This window comes from Nothoprocta perdicaria, unplaced genomic scaffold, assembly GCF_003342845.1.
Source record: "Nothoprocta perdicaria isolate Ctin4 unplaced genomic scaffold, notPer1 scaffold_42, whole genome shotgun sequence".
Classification (NCBI taxonomy): Eukaryota; Metazoa; Chordata; class Aves; order Tinamiformes; family Tinamidae; genus Nothoprocta; species Nothoprocta perdicaria.
In genome coordinates, this window is record NW_020455666.1 from 597,650 (window position 1) to 614,979 (window position 17,330).

At 38.6% G+C, this 17,330-nt stretch overlaps 1 protein-coding gene across 1 annotated transcript; it reads right to left on the reverse strand.

Moving 5' to 3' along the window:
* Nucleotides 1–643: 643 nt before the first annotated feature.
* Nucleotides 644–16,505, reverse strand: LOC112953032 (inter-alpha-trypsin inhibitor heavy chain H3-like). Its single transcript, XM_026046019.1, has 22 exons — nucleotides 16,340–16,505; nucleotides 13,462–13,485; nucleotides 12,969–13,135; nucleotides 11,831–11,935; nucleotides 11,303–11,465; nucleotides 10,525–10,635; nucleotides 9,757–9,882; nucleotides 9,492–9,608; nucleotides 8,841–9,009; nucleotides 8,131–8,256; nucleotides 7,682–7,863; nucleotides 7,286–7,471; nucleotides 6,854–6,993; nucleotides 6,290–6,444; nucleotides 5,818–5,823; nucleotides 5,053–5,079; nucleotides 4,186–4,236; nucleotides 3,691–3,804; nucleotides 2,948–3,152; nucleotides 1,826–1,998; nucleotides 1,147–1,258; nucleotides 644–1,058 (listed from the first exon to the last, which is right to left on the reverse strand). Exons 1-22 carry the CDS (start codon nucleotides 16,427–16,429, stop codon nucleotides 929–931), a joined length of 2,679 nt encoding a protein of 892 aa, XP_025901804.1. The 5' UTR covers nucleotides 16,430–16,505; the 3' UTR covers nucleotides 644–928.
* Nucleotides 16,506–17,330: the final 825 nt, after the last annotated feature.

A 17,330-nucleotide genomic window follows, 5' to 3' on the forward strand; every position in this document is an offset into this window, starting at 1 on the left:
TATGTAATGATTGCTTTAGAAAGAGCTTGCTTTGCATACTGTCTTTCTAAAGTAATTTCTCTACTGTCTTCTAAGTCTCTTTCTCTACTGTCTTCACTTTTTGCCTTGAAGTGCATCCAGTAATTCCTTTATGGGAGTGAAGGAAGGGATTTTACTGGAAGACAGTCTTGAAGTTTGTCCCAAAACTCTCTAAAAATAAAACATACAAACAAAAGAATCAAAAACATCAAATTCTGTGATTCTATGAAGAGAAAAACTACTGTTACCCACTATCTAAAACTAACTGCTCTTTGGTTGGAGATATTTCAATAATTTTTAAAGATAACGGGTCATTCAGAAGTTATTAATTAAAATGCTAAGATAGAAAAGTTCTGGGTTTCAACCAGCTGCTACCAGCCGTCTCAGGGGCTTTACCAGCACTGAGCAAAGTGCAGCCAGTTCCTCACGTGGTCTTAAGTCCTGCAGATTGATGGATTATCCTGCTATATATTGTGGTCTGTGAGTGCTGCTGCTGTGCTGAATTTCAAAAAGCATCTGGCAGCCTGGGCTTTGTGAAACTGCCATTAAAACACGGAGAGCCACTGGAATAAGAGACAAGGCGTTCACTTTTGATGCTTTTATTTAAAACTTCCATGATATTCAATTACAAAATGAACAGAATGTTCCTATTGGATTTTAAAGCGCAGAATTATATATCAGAACTTTAAAACTAGGGAATTTATTTAGTAAAACAGGGATATTTGAGGGGATGATACAGCTGTTTAGCACTCCAGCTCTCATAACACAGTATGACTGTCTTGAGAATATGTTGGCATTGCCAAACAGGGCAAGCTTATGTATTTTAATACTCCTTAAGCATTGAAAAGTAGTAKTATTTCAGACAAAAAATACTTTGTACGCCCATTATATAGGAGGAACCTGTAGTTATTTAAAATAGGCTGGAAACAATATAGTCTGTGTGAACACCATCTATGAGCCCAGCCCCGTTGTTATGAACAAACCAGCAGGGAACATCGATGCCATTCTTGGGATCTTTTCTGTAATCCTTCTGCCATCCCCTAAAATGGGAAACAATGTAAGTTTTGAAGCAGAAATTACAAGGCAACCTCTGCCTAATCTGTGCTAAAACCAGGTTTAATTTGTTACCTCGTTACTGTCAGCTCGTTGTTTTTAACAATCATCGTGGCGTCTGGTTTCTTGGGATCGGACCCAGGATGAATTTCAAGGATGGTGAAGTCAATGGGCTGGAAAAACTGGCCTAGGAATAAAAGGAAATATTCCCATTTGAGGATGTTGTGCAAAACCCAAATGAGACAAKCTGCAGAGCTCTCACGTAGAGCTTTATGTGATTGCAGAATGAATGACAGAGCCAAATCCAATGAGGAATGAGGACTCCTCCAATGAGGAAAACAGGGAGGAGAGATGGAAGGTTTTGCAGTTGCAACRTGATGTAACCACATGTCACGTGGGCTTTTTCTGACCGGTTATTCTACCCTGAAATGCATTCCAGGCTTGAGAAGAGGAACTTCCCAGCAGTTCCTTATTTTCCACAGTGAGTGAACTTACCCAGTGTGAAGGTTTGCTGCCTCTCTCGGATGCTGCYAGAGCAAATTGGAAGGCAAGAAAAAATGGCTGCTATTTTTGAAAGCTCCAGCAAAGAATACAGACCCTCAAACCCAGTCATTGGCAAAAAAGATACAATTAACTGGGTTAAAATTTTCATCCCTCAATTACTAGCCTTTCCTTCTATTAGAATAAGCAACAGGTCAGCTAACGTGTGGAAAATCCTAGAGGTTACAAAGCAAAATGCTACCTGAAGTCTTACCTAATAATCCATGGGTCTGTTTCGATAGTTTACCGCTGTCCAAAGTATARAGTCCTAAGAAATCCTGGTGGAGAGGATGTTTCTTCCACACTTGGTGCAAAACGATGACAAAGGAGGCCCCGCCGCCCATTGASAGCACCAGATTTTTTTTCCTGTTAATTATCAAATTTAAACTGAGGGGAAAAAAGAAAAAGTGGATTTAGGACCGTTTGTTTTATCGAGTTACCAGCGATGAAAGAACCTGAGAAAAGAAATGAATCCCCCCCMAAAAAAGCAAGCATGGCTTTATAAACGGCTCAAAGCCTTTCAAAATAAAGGTTGCACTGTAATTCAAACTCATTAATAAAAGTGGCGTTGATAAAGCCCACTCTTCTTTCCACGATTACTGCCTGACACCTTTTTCGTTTGTTTTTCAGACAAGAGGACGCCTGAACCCCCTAACTCAGCTCTTAAGGGCTCTAGAGTAGTGCTAGGACAAAGGCAACTGGCCTCTGGCTATGTGAGTGATATCACCAACAAGGCTGACATCGTTAAAAAATATATATAGGAAGTATCCTGTGTGAATGACCATTTTGCTGTTTTGCCCTTTCTGTTGCAGTTTCATGCTCAGACAAGATGGTTGTGTTCCAAGTACACCTCAAAAATGAGGAGGAGGAGGAGGAACCATCATTCCTTTTTTAAACCTTGCTTTGCACAGGTATAAGTGATTCCACAATAGGTAAGTCTTACAAAAAGATATACCTGCTGACATGACAAACTGCTCCAATAATACCGTGATTTCCATTTATTAGAATGGAGATTGGTTGCAACACATCGTTTTATCTTTGTCTGAAAAAATGCATTAGTGCATCTAAATTTATTCCTTAAGAGTTTGCTAGTCACTTGTTGCATTAAGTGTGAGACCAAATCTAGCTTTACCTGAGCTTTCCTAACAGGAAATCAGGGCGACTTTTGGTGTTACTTATTTCAAGGATATGAATTTATGAATTATCATTCATAAATGRATGGATCCAGCAAGAATCAGTTTCTTGTCTATATTCAGACAAYGTGTCTTTATTATTGATGAATGACCAAAAGAAAAGTCATAGTAGAGGAAGCTGATATTCCTTCTGTGAGCCTTACCCTTCTTGCTGCAGGGTGACTGAGTCGAGCCAGGTGAAACCTGTCTTTTCAGCACCGTTCTGAACCGTGATTTTCTCAGGAGTTACCATCACTCTTAAATTCAGATGCTTATTTGTAATGCCAAGTCTTCCAAAATAAGTATTCTGGATCTTAGAGTCATTGTTTGCTTTCTTATCACCGATAAGCTCTCCGTTGACTGTGATACCTAATGGAGAAAGGAAATGTAAAATACTGCTTTATGGATAGGACCTCATCAGCTGGTGGCAATTTAACAACAGTTCCAGGAAACAAAAATCTATTTTGCTTGTGCCAAAGTAAAGGATTAAAGCAATGGGGAATGCTCCTGTAGATCTGCACCAAGAAGGCAAGCACCTTATTCATAAATAACTTAGAAATAACTTATAAATAACTGATTATTTCCTAGAGTGCAAAGAGCCTTTGTGCCGTGACTCTCTCTTGCCTGGTGCTCCATGAAATGGCAGTGTAGGGATTATTTTATTCTGCTTCGGATCACTGGAACAAGTTTCAGCTCTCTCAGTGGTTTTCAAAGAAGGTTAAAAAGATAATTTTCCTTCAGGGAGTGAAAACAGTCGTGCTAATGGAACCCAACACAGTTGTAGTAACTCCTAATAAGTCTGCTAGAAAAAAAGTTTACAGAGTATAAAAAGAGAGAAAGTACCTTTAAATGTGGGATATTTAGTTGCAAGTATCCTAACGTTMTATCTTAAAAGCAAAAATCTCACCTGTAACTGGATCCTTTATTAAATTTAACACAGCCCCCGGGTTTTCATTGATATTGAAACAAATGGCATCTTCCTTTTGCGGCACGGATATAATGAAGTGGGGGTCTCCATCGACTGTAAATGCAAAGCACAAGTATTGGCAGTGGGCTCAGGATGGGGARCTTGATTTTAAAGAACAGGTACCTCTTTTTGTTAATATTATTCTCTTTGAGGGCAGTGGAAGTTAAAGGGAGGGCAGGGAATCTATCTGGACAGTGACCAGGCAGCTGCTATTACAAAGCCTAGCAAAGGGATGGAGGACTAAGGAAAGGATTGTAAATAATCTCAGTGTTCTCAGTGATGCTTAAGCTAAAATACCAGCCCACTGTGAGCAAAAATGACTGCTTTTGYAGAARSGAGTTTCTAAAAGACTGATCRTAATCAGGTTAGTCTTAAATGCCCTTGTTGTTCTTCCTTCTAAGCAGAAGCAACTCAAACTGTTGAAAAGCAACTCACCACTTGTAAACCAGGTAGGGTTTAAGGCAGATACGTAAGATGGTGCCAGAGCTGTGGGGAAGTGAAGAACAAAAATMGTCAGAAAAACTAACATCAAAATGGAATATTTACACACTATCTACACCTATGTGTTAAGATATTGACAAGTTCATATGATGTCTAAATTGCTAATTTCAAGTATAGTCCGTGGAATGGTGGTTTGGGCTCTTTTTAAATCAAGGGAGATTTTCTGGATAGATACAGATGGCTTTTATAGACTGGACTGCTTTGAGGGGTTCCACAAAGCCCCAAAAGAGTGTCTGTAGCAATGCAAATGTCCCAAAAATGTCCAAATGCCTGGTCAGAAACGTACCACCATCCAATGAAACCTTCTCGCGTTTGGGTGTTTCTTTTTGTCAGAGTGAACCTGAGACTTTTTAATTGATCTCCAGGAAAAAAGCCTTGGCTCTCCCATCTCCAGGAAAGGCCCAAGCAGCCACCTGAAGAATCAGCTTCTGTCACACTCTCTTCTTTTTACATATAGCTGAAGTTTTAGCATGTAGCTGAAAACATTAACTAAACCAGAGATGCTGCTATCATAGTCCTGCACAGTGAGTAATTCCCAGGAAGACTCAAATTCAAGTCCACGCCCTGTATCTGGGAAACAGGTTTCAGGAAAGATGTCAGCTTGTCATTTATTTATTAAAGGCTATTTTAGCTAAAACTTCTTCCAGTTTGGTGCAGCTCAATCTTTAAGGATGTTTTTAGCATTTAGAACAATCCGGCATCATTTGTTAAATGAAGTTGTAAAGCCAGAGGAAGCAGCTTTTCTCTCTCCAGTCATTTCAGTTGGTTTCCTTCATTCAGGCATTCAAACATACGACTTACCGTGGTGAACCGGYGGGGCAGATTTTGCTGTAAGTAAAGCAGTACATTATTTTAGAGGCCAGAAAGAGTAAATAACACTCTCTCCCACTTACTCTTTCTTTCTTCCAACCCAAACCCTCCTTGACCCTAAAACAATCTCCAAATTTTCTGAGTATGTATAAACATAATTTTATTTTAAAACTTCAAACTTGTCAAGACCTTTTATTTATTTTTTGCCTTTTTACTGCAGCAAAGAAAACTGTGAATGAAGTCAACACTGCATCAAGAGGCAAAATGCAGACCCCTGCGTTTCAGCACTTTATCCCCAGCCATCTCTAAGGGGGCAGACTCCCCTCTTGCTGCTCTCGCTSTCTCATGTCATTCTATCCTGTACTGCACTGCACTCCTGGAAAGTGAGTAAGATCCATCCATCTATTCCTACAGTTTTCAGCTCTCTTCACATTGGGAGAGCAAAGACCTCTCTGGATGGACAATCTCCTACAGGGAGGTACCTGGGAATCCTGCAAAATAACCTGGTTTTATCAGGCCTGATTGTTGCCATGTCAGGGCACTGCAACTAATACAGGTAGGAAGAGACTTTTAGCGTTGAAAATGTTGTTTACAAAATTATCTAAGTGAAAAGGTTTTAATGTGAACACAACATAGTCTTGATTTATTCACCCAGATTATTATGAAACTAATATGTCATAGATCAAATRAATGATGTACAAAACCTACCTCCAACAGGTAAAAATACGAGGTCAGTTTAATAAGGAACATACATACCTTCAGCTATTACSATGGAGGGATAAGAAAGAAAAAGAAAAAAAAAGTTTCAGTCATACAGCATGGACTGTAACAGTCTTAGTTGGTATTCTAGAAATATAGATATAGTTTGATGTTTTAGCTCTATCTCTTTAGTATTTTACAGTTTCATATTTTTCTACTGATAAAACTGGATATATAGGACCAAAGATAAACACTGATTTACCAAGCCTGAAGTTAATAATTAAACAGAGCACTAAACGAAATGRGAACAAATTGTGCAGTTTCAGCAGAATTACTCTCCTTTCTGCAATATATATAAATACTGTGTTTATGCAAGTAATCTTGCATAAACAATGTATGTTCAAGGTTTAGAAAGTAGATTTGTTAGATGCCTGCTCAAAACTGTGCCCCAAGTAATAGCCTTGATATAAGGGAACACCCCAGAACACCTGGCTTCTCTCCTGGAGTAAAACTGTGAAAATGCTTCTACCTTCAGTGGGTTTATCAGCAATCCCAGCCTGATTTTCCAGGTCTTCTGGCTTTGTCACCACCATGGATGTCAGTGGTGTTACAAAGTTGTATTTTAGTGAGAGCTCCAGGGCTTCAGCTGTAAGATTCTCCTTTTCTTCTCCTGTAGCTGCAATGCTGAATGTAGGGAGAGGCTGTTAGGATCAGTGATTGCTAAATTGCTCACTGAGCTCTGGATTCAGTATCTTTTTGAAGCTGAAGTCACTTCTCTGCAGCTGATTTAYCAAGAGGGAATATTAGTTGCGTTCTAAGATCAGTTCTGATTCCAATGGATACCTGGGAGCTGGCAAAACGGTGCTCTTTATCTGCAACATTTTAAAATTGTTTGGTTTGCAATTTGGAAGGGGATTATGGAGGAAAAGGGGTCAGGAGAGTTTTCTTACCCTTCTTTTTAATTTTCTATTTACACTTCAGCCCAAAGATGGGCAAAAATGGGGAAGCAGTTCTGAATTGCATATTCACATCTTAGTAGTTGCAACAGACAACCTAAGCCTCTCATGGAAGCTGTTATCCTAGATATAATTACCGTTTTTCCAGTAGTTGCTCAATGGTGAGATAAGCCCACAGCCTTTCAATGTATTCCCCAAATATGTATTGTTGTTCTTCCAAAGCTTTGGCTGTTTGCTCCGCGTCTTGGTGCGTGGTAAAGGAGAGGGCATCATCAGGCTGTCAGAAATAAGGCAACTTGTGTGCATCACAAATATTCAAGAACTGGCAGAATCCTCCAGCCTAGAACTTCACATCTGAAAATCTTTCTAAATTGAGGAATATTCTGCTACCACTTAGTTGCAAGCATTTGCCCAAGAAACTTTCAATTTGGTATCAGTTTTCTATGGGGCATTTTGATTCCTTATAATTTGGCTAGGTAGWTTTTCAGGTRCTTTTATTATAATGTCTATTTTCARCCATTTTGTATAGCAAGCAAATATCTTAATCAGCTAAAGAAATCCATACTTACACCTTCACCTTTAACATCTACAGTCAAGCTGTTCTGGTTCTGGTCTGTGAAGCGCCCAGCCACCACAATCTCAGACCCATCGTAGAAATGTTTAAAATTGTTTTTAGTTAGGTCAGTTATTTCATTTTCTGGGTAGTTTAACTCCACGTCTGTAAGCATTGGTCTGGACACCTCATCATAAAAACCCTACAGGATTTAAAAAAAAAAAAAAAATATTTTAATAATGTTTGTTTCTTTAATTCATAGTGAGATCTACACTGGGAATATCTCGCTGTCTTAACAACCCAAACTGGAAGTGTATTGTAAAATACATTTTGAAAACAGTTGAAAATAAAAACGTCTCCATAGTTATCTGAATTAATCTCCCTGTTCTAGTTTCAAGGGTGATTATGGTACCTGAAGTTGTAAAGCTGAGTCAGAGTCAGGATAAATCCGGCGGGCCAGTCCTTTATTCTCCAGTGCCATCTTCTCCAAGAAGTTATAGTCAACCCCGTAGCCAAAACCAAGGTTGTATAAAGGATATTTTCCTTCAATGGCTTTTTTCACAAGTGTTTGAATTTCCTGGGTGTTTGATACTCCTGCATTAAACAAGAAATAAAAGGACTTTACACCTGCTTTCCCTGTTGCTTTTGTAGATAGGTAAACATACCATAAGACAGTGATATTTAGATTTTTTTTCTTAAGAGGCAACATCAGAGACTTGTTTTATTGATGTAGTGGCAACTAAATCATGAAAAAAATCAGGCCCGTGCCCCGACAAGTCACAGATGGTGACCAGTTTTAAATGAACACTTGTCCTTAGATTGAATTCATTTGTTTTATTATTTTGTCGAATAGGAACTTACCTACATTTGGTTGCCCATCTGTTAGCATGATAATTATAGAAGCGCTTCTCTTGGGCACAAGATTTTCTTCGTGAGCAGCATTCAGCATTTCAATTCCCCTCATTAAGCCACCATGTAGGTTTGTCACTGTGAGGGAAACACAGAAATTTGCTTTCAACACAGATGGCCAAATTTAGGACCGCTTTACACTGGAAACTCGTGAGGGGATGCGTGGAGGAACAGACATGGAATGAATGACTATCCTCAGTGCAGGCAAATGTACCTTGGAGTGTGCTCTAAAGCTGTGTGTGCTGTAAATTCTCCTCAATCCTTTCCTCCGTGGCACAAACTGCTGCGGGTGGCCTCAGGGTCACTCTCRTTAAACTGTGTCAATGATCAGAAAATTTGGCCTCGCTCATAAAAAAAAATACAGTGCAAAATTGCCTGGTGTTTTAGAATGTGAGTGGGARGAGTCCCAGTGATGGATCCCTCAATTTTTAATGCCTTTTAACAGGTATCCCTCTGGTAAATTCATGTGAACTACTTAGGTTTTGTGGCTTCTCCTCAAAACTTGTCTGCTATTCAGTTCTTTTTCTGAAGGAGAGAACATCAAGACACTAAGTGCTTAGCACTTAATCCTTGGATGAAACCTGTAGCAGTGTGTTCAAAGACTGAACTCATAAATGAACTTAGCAACCCGATCTAGTTTGCAAGTCCAGTGAAGTACTTACTGCCATCAGCAATAATGCCCCGAACAAAATTTCTTGCTTCATCCAAATTCTCAGGAGTGGCCTTGATTAAAGTTTCTTTCCAGGTGTGTACTTCACTTCCAAACAGTATGAAATTGAAGTAGTCCTCGTGTTTAATATCATCTAAGATTTTCAGAAGTGCTTCTCTTGTCTATAAAGCAAAGAGATTTAAATTGATTTAATCAGTAGAAATTCAGTTGGTACAAATGGACTTGTACGTGATTAATCCTTCAAGGTTTTGTTTTGCTTTGCCTACGCAGTAGGCAAAATTCTGAGCTTGATTCTGCCCTTTCTGGTTCTTGGGTCAACTTCAGAGTAGTGAAATCAGCAACTTGCAATTACATCTGGTAAATCTGTGTCGCTGAGAGGAAAATCAGGTCTTAAATCACAGATCATTGCTTACACTGATATAAGTATTTTGAAATAATAAAATATACAAATAAGTAAAATATAAGCTAAATGTATCTAATTTTGTTCTACGTTAACACTTCAAACTAYTGCTTTTGGTAATGAGYATGAGCAAGATCACAGCATCTGCTRTAGCTTCAGCAAACTCTTCTGTTGAGGCTTCCATTCCCCTCCACATCACTAGCAGCCATTCAACTGGGATTTTATACTAATGTAGAAACTTACCTGTTGTATTTCTCTTCCAGACATTGAGCCACTAGTATCTATTACAAAGATGACATTCTTGGACAAGTTTGGAAGATTTGTTGGGGCAAAGAAGTGCACAAAGTAGCCATTGACAATCTGAAAAATAAAGTCCAGAAGATATTTTACTTGGGACCTGCCTCATCACTCGAGACTTGCTTGGAGATCACTGGACTGTGTCTGACCATGGTTACAGTTGATGCTTGTGCTAAACTATCTAACAGTTCAAAAATGTGAGCTAATTTACCTGCAAATTATCCGGAGTGGTTCTCTTCACATCGTATTTTACAATAAGATCTCCATCCAAGACAGACTGGGAGCAACTTGCACAGGTTCGCTGCTGATCAAGGGTTGGTTTGAAAGAGACAGACCCCTGGGGGGGAAAAAAAAATAGATGTGAGTATTAATAGCTGAAAGAACGCAAACAAGCTTACATTTATGTATAAAGTCCAGTATATTTATATTGAAAGATGTGAGAATAATCTGTTTTGTCAGGTCAGGCATTAGTTTACATACTAATATATACTTATATACTTATACTTAATGAGATGTGAAGTATAAAAGGCTGCTACACAGAGCTCCCTTCATATCTTTGTCTTTCCACTCACCCCCAGTTCAGCCCTCCAGCATCAACAGTCTCCTACCTTTGACAGGGCCACTAGGCAGCCTATGCCTTAGGACTTCTCTTACCACCTCTACACTTGATAAAACTGGTACCAACTAAGTTCTTCTGCAAGAATATTCCAGTTGGTACCTAGGCTTGCAGCTGCTACTGAGAGAGAAAGACTATTAACTTGGGTAATGCTAATACAACAGAACAGAGATGGCCTTAAGCTCACTGCCTTAGAATGCAGAGATCATTGGTATAGACAAAGTTATACTGCACTTTCTAAGTGTTGTTTTTGKTTTTTTCCCCCCTCACCTCTATTATTAGCCAAATCAGTACTCCTGCATCGACATTATGTCAGTATTGTAACTGTAGTAAGTAAATTATGACTGCTGCTACTTTTCATACCTTTTTTCCTGAAGAAGTTTTTCTAAGGATGTCTTGTAGGTCATTGGTGATGAATGTCCCTTCTGCTTCCAGATCACTGATACCTTGGGGCTCAAAGATATCTACTTCAATCTGAAATATTCATTGAAAATTCATTGTTATTGATTAGTGTCAAGACAGCCATTTACAGGAGGATCATCAGGTAACTGTTGCTGTGAAATAGAGATTTTTGACCTATACTTTGGCATGTATTTTGTCACGTGTTCTAAATAATTCTTTAAAAACTCTTATGCGGGATGTGTTTTGCAATGTTTCTACCATTCTTGCAGTGAGTCTAGTGTTTTCTGAACATGCACAGGAGAAATACTTTGCCCTGCAGATGGGTTGTACCTAGGCAGATAAGAGCACTCAAAGACGAGCTTTGGGCCACAGAAACCACTGGATTCTACATGTGGTGCATGTATTCCTGTAATTGCACTCCATGTAGTTGCATGGTGGGGTGAAAAAGGTGGACTTTGTGCTAGGAAGGCCCCAAGGCATCTTAATGGCTTTTTCAGGTTTCAATCTGTGGTTTCTTTAGAAGTGGTAGGAGCTAACCAGCCCCTCAAGCTTGTAAATATAAACCTGCAATGAAGCAAAATGATGGAGCCCCCACACAGTTCATTAAAAACATTATTATGAGTTTTACGCTCATCTGGGAGCTAGTGGGAAGGACTGTGATATTCTGCTTTCAAGAGACATCCAGAATCTTGTCATCTGCTAAGCTGACGCTCTAGATTAGATGCAATTAGCCATTTACCTCAAAATTTCTGACAAGCTGCTTTGGTTTGACTTTTATGAACATCTCGTATTTTCCGAAATGGCGCTTCAGCAGTTCCTCATATGTGAGTTCAAAAATAACTTTGCTGGCTGCTGCAATGTTCACTGAGACGCTGAATCTCTCTGTCTTTCTTCCTGAAGCCCTATATTAGTTAAGTAGATATGAAAAACAAAACAAAACAGTATCTTTACTCTCTTTTATGATACCTACTGCTTGGGGAGCTCGGTGTGGTGCAACTTTCACAGAGGCGTGTAACAAAGATGAGATTTTTTTTTTATCTATTGCTAAACCTATGCTCAAACAGCACAGAATTCAAGTTGCCCAGTGCTTAATCACAGGAGCAGGTTGTACACAATCAGTAATATTTGCAGAAAAGATCTTTGCAAAACTGCAGATACAACCCAAGTCATCAGAAGTTTTATCTCCTATTTTTTTTTATATAATTTCTCCTATAATACCTAACAGTTGGTCTTGTGCTCTGTAAAACATGGACTTCAGGCCTCTTACTTGACAAGCCCGGCGGTCTGGCCCTGCGAAACAGCCTTCTCATACTGCTTTTTTGCAACTTCTTTTTCCTTTATATTTCCAGGGTAAGTGACACCATCAATTGTCCTAGAGGCAGAATAAATAGTTTAGTTGAATTGCTTGCGTGGAGACATTGAAAATTATAACAGGCAATTTTCTTTTTTTAATTGTTTTGCTAAAAATGAACTTTCAGGAACCTGATATTGCCAGGATTTAACCATTCTCTACCAAGCAGGAAACCAGCCTTCTCTATGACTTCAGCTGAAATGACGAGTGGCCAGTACTTCAGAGAACCTAAAATAATTCTTACCCTGAAAATGAATTAGTCCAAAACTGGTCTGTGACAGTACCTAAACCTGCCAAATTCCTACATTTTAGCAGCTTGGTCACCTTGTTTCATGTAACAGCAAGATGACTCTCTAGATGAGATTCATCAGTCCAAAGGTAGCTGTCTGCATTGGAATATTTCCTTCTTAAACTTGGTGCTATTAAACAAACATTTCTTATCTGAGATTGAACTCATCCTAAGATAGAAGTTCTAGCCTAAACTAGATTAATCATGTCCTAAAAATGGCTGTTTCTCTCCACTGAAAATAAAACAGGCATAGTGTGACCAGCTGGGACAGAGATATCTAAGCTAAATAAGCCCTAAAATTGTGTGAAAACTGCATATTATTCCAACTAAAATTACAAGTGTAATACCCTCTATTTCCTGACTTTTTTTTTTCCAGATTTTTGACTATTATAGTCAAATACAATTCTAAAATGAAGAGATAAATCAAGCTATAATGCCATCAGCAACATTAGGTAATGGAACATTTCAAGTTTGATAACACTAGAGCAAAATAAATGATATTTATGAACATGTGAATGGATCCCCAGAGCAGATTCCCCATTCCCTTAGGGGCATGATGATGATGTGTATTGGTCATCTTTTCTATAGAWGGACCAGTGTTTGAATATCCCCAAATTTCTTGCACATTTGGTTAATAATACTGAAAAATTGCCCAGGAGACATTTAGAAATCTATCGATAGCAAAGGAAAAAATTAACATTCTAGTACAGCACAGTTATATTCAGATTTTGAGTGTATTCTGGAAGTGTTTTAGCTAATACATACATGCTGAAGTTGGTAATGAAGGCCGTCTTAGGGAGCTCAACATCGAAGAAGACTTCTTTGTGCACGTTTCCACGATTGATAGCTTCACTAGTGATGACATTGCGGGCAAATCGGGAAGTTATTTTACTATCAATTTTCATGCTATAGATTTCTATATCATTGACAACCTGTGGATTGAAAACACAACAAAAGAACTGTTACACTCATGTCTTTCACTCAGACATAATGACTTTTTGGAAAAGAAATCACCGTAGGGCATTCTATCATTCCAATGCATAAAGGAACTATGTTCCAAAGGAACGGAGCACAGCAATGTTTCCTTCCACGATTATGCTATTCCATGAATCGTAACTAGAGCTTATTTAACAAAATGTTACCAACCAGGAGAGACACATTCATGCTGTAAACACAGTAAGTATCTTCTCACTGTTATCTGAATCCTTCACAGGAGCCTGAGCAAAACCAAGCTTTCATTACAAGGGACACTACTCACCAAGTCATTATCAGCATTTCGCTTCTGCAAGAGAAAAAATAGAGAGTTTAAAAAGAAAAAAAAGCTAATGACTAAGGCATTTTGTTACATTTAAAAATAAATTACTAAGCAGCTATTGGGTTGTTTTCTGCTTCCAAGTCAAAAGAAATTTTCCAAGAGGGAGTAGACTTCAGAAAGGTCATTATTAATACACTGAACCCCGATTCACTCTTTTGTCCCTGCAATAAATCACATGTAATTTTGAAGGTGTAAAAATTGCGTCTGGTTGCAGATGTAGATCTAGCAGAAATCTGAGGGAAGAGCAAGTGAAGTGTTCAGAGCAGGTGAAATTATTTTGCTTCTAGCATCCCCAGTCCGAGTGAATCTTTTGGTTGTGATTTGATATTAGTTCACCTTAAATACTTGCTTGAAAGCAAAGCTACATTGTGAACACAGTGATTTTTTTTTTTTTCATTTTGCTTAAATGACACTTCAGAAGATTTCTCCTTTCAGATGAAAAATAATTATGGACAGCCTGAGAAATCAGGTGGGAAAGGTTTGAATGTACAGGGTCATTTATATTTAAATGTTACTGAGACTGCAGAACACACTGAAATCTGCTTAATATGTTGTTTCCTTGAAGCCTCTATGGAAGACTGCATTTAAAAAAAGGGGAAAAAAAGCTCTTTTTTTTTTTTTTTTTTTATATTAATTCCCAGAACAGGTGCAAAATGACAGCTCTGCAAAAATAAGATGTATAGTCTTGTGTTAAAATAGTGGTTTAATAGTGGTTTACGTAAGTCAGGAAGACTGTTGTTTCCAAGTGAATTCCTGTAAGTTCAACGGCAAAGTTTTATCTCTTTTGGCTCTAAGAACCTCACGGTTTGCATTTTGTGCAACGTTGGCTTTTCATGTTTACCTAGCCCACCAGGGGGGCAAATACACAGAGATACCCAATCGGACATACATCTCGGGCACCTTTTAATACTGCAGTAACCTTTTTGCAGCTAAAAGGTTTACAGGTGGGAAACAGGCAAAGAGGGTTTTGTTTTCCTCAAGATATATATAAAAATCCATAGCAATGTAAGAATTTATATTATATTTATAAGGTTTTGTGTTGTTCTGGCCAAAAAAACCTGTGTGCTTGTACATTTATATTTCTAACTTATCTCCACACTAGTGATTTATATCTGTACCTATCTCTCATTTCTTTCCTTTCCTGCTTTTTTCATTATTTTTTCAAAGTCTCTGTACAGTTATCTACTGTTCAAATCCTTCCTTTCCAAAACTGAAATAATCTTCCCTACTGACCCCATTTCTCCTTTCTCTATGGTCCTAGCCTTTTCATTTCTCCTTTCTGCAGTTCTAGAACAAACTGAGATTTTCAAACTGAGATTTTAATGTATTATGATTTGTGTAATTACAATTATCGGGTAAAAATATATTATAGTATTCCACATACTTACAAGTATATYTGCTATTAGAATGCTTTATTTTCAGTTCAGCAACAATGGCAAATTCTGCTTTTGATAAACATTGTCTTGTTAACAGCAACAGTGACAATTATGAGTGCAAGCAATATGTAAAAATTTGAGAGAAAACTAGAGAAAAAAAAAGAGATTTGCTCTTAAGAAAACAGAGAAGGGAAAAAGGAATCTGAAGAAAGAGGAAATCTGCTGAAAGCAGTCCTGATTTTACAGTTCAGGAAGCAAACTACTATATAACCAAAAGATTCGGCAGAAACTACACAGTTTTAAGTCACAGTGACTTCYAGGAATGCCTAATAGTGAAGGAGGTACTTGTGTATGTCCCTGTGTATGCAGGAAAAGTAGAGCCTGAAAATGAGTGCCAAATTGACAGCAACATCCCAAGGAATGCTAATTAGAAATGGAAATCCTAGAGACGGGACCACAATGCAATTAAATTGGGAAAACTAAACTTTCCTGTGGGACCTATGTAGGATTCTTCACATAGAGTGAGGGTCATTTAAGAGAGGCTCTATCATTGCTACCCATGCTTTGAATAAACAATCCTAGTGGTAGTTTTTAATGCAGAAAACAAAAATACAGSAGCTTTTTGCATTTTGATTTGGATTTTTCAAGTTTCAGCAGACTTAGAGCTGCCAGCTGTACCTATCTGACTATAATTTTTAAAGTAGCATTGACAGCGTTGAGATGAGCAGCCACGTACCAGACCCTGCCACATTTCATCACTATTACCCACTCAGGGGAACTAAAACAGGGATTAGGACTGAGGGTGACTTCATGATTTCAACAAAATTATATTTGCATAAAACACGTGTGACGTACATGGGAGAAAATTCCATCTTTCCCGTTGTGTTTTTAGCAAATACTGATGGACTATAATACAGAACTTTTTCTGTTTTCCATTTAGAAATACATAGACCAAAAGATAGTATGTTAAGCAGGAGSAGACAGCTACCACATTATATCTAAGCTGCACAAGGGTTAAACCATATAAATCCATGGCATTCCTAATTTGCAGCTTGATCAGGATCAGCTTGAAATCAAGCTGATTTCAAACCAGTTGTTATCCTGATTTTCAAGGAATTTTCAGCTCAWTAGCAGCACTCGCTGTTTTAGATGACTAAATAAAAGACCACTAGAGCATCTGTCTCTACATTTAGGTGATGATGATGATGATGGGAAAGGAAATGGAGGTAAGTGAGCCCAGAGGTAATGATCTTCATCAAAGCTGATTCAAAACTGAAGCTGGTTTTAAGTAAAGTGCCTGAAACATCAAGTCCTGGGTCTGATTTTGTGTCTGCCGATCCCAGCAAGCAAGAAGGTCCTCTCAATGTCATCATATGAGCTCCCCAATAGCTGATACCTCACAGGAACACCAAGAACGGGAGCCCCATGTAGAGCTGGTCACTTACCTTGACGTTTCTGAAACGTGCGCTCAAAAAGTCTGGTGATCCAAAGGCAGGAATCAATAATAACAGACAAAGCAATAGATGCTTTTCCATTTTGGAAAAGAAATAAACTATTCTAATCCGAGGGATACAGGCAAATAAATAACACTTTGTTTACAGAGTGTTAATAAATAACCAAGCCTGAGGAGCGGGGTTAAAAAAAATCAAATAGTGAATTTTGGATGTGTAACATCTGTGGTGTGCAGGAGGGTAAACTTGCTCAATATATGGGCATGTCTCTGCTGCAGAGTCTCATTCCCAAATGCAAGAGCCATTTCTGTGGTGACTGACACTGACCTTGCTTCTCCAGGAACAACACCTCTTTCCAGGCTAAAACTCTTGTCTTTCTGGTACCTTCTTCAAGGCTGCCCAGGCCTGGGCTCAAGTTTATTGCAGCTGTAATAGTGGGTTTAATATCTACAACCCATTTACTTTCCTTTGTGCTACCTGTCACGAGCAGCCCCTAGTTCTGCTCTTAATATTTGACACCTGTCCTGGCTCATAACTATCTGGCCTGGGGATACAGTGCTCGTTTTCTCTTTTTTATTACATTTATAGCCTTATTCCCTCTGTCTTCTAACTGCTTTCATCTGCTCTACTGCAGGAGACACAAACTTTGAGGGCATGGTGGTAAATTCTCAGTGATAGCAGAGTATTCAGGTAAGATATAGGGTAAGAGAATGCTGCCATATTCAGATATAACGTAATTTGATGTACAAATAAACCAGAAACTGAAGTTTTGAGTAGTGACCACCTGCAGTTGAGCCCATCTGGCTACGGCTGAACACACTAAATGGGAAATGTGTTTCCTTCCTTTGTTTCTTGCTTMTATCTCCTTACTTTGGGGCATTCCCATTTTTCCTCCCAGCGTTGCCTTTTCCAGGTGCACAGCCATGAGAAGAACATGCAATGGGAGGCCAAACTGCTCGTTTCAAACCAGCCTGCAGCTCCTTGA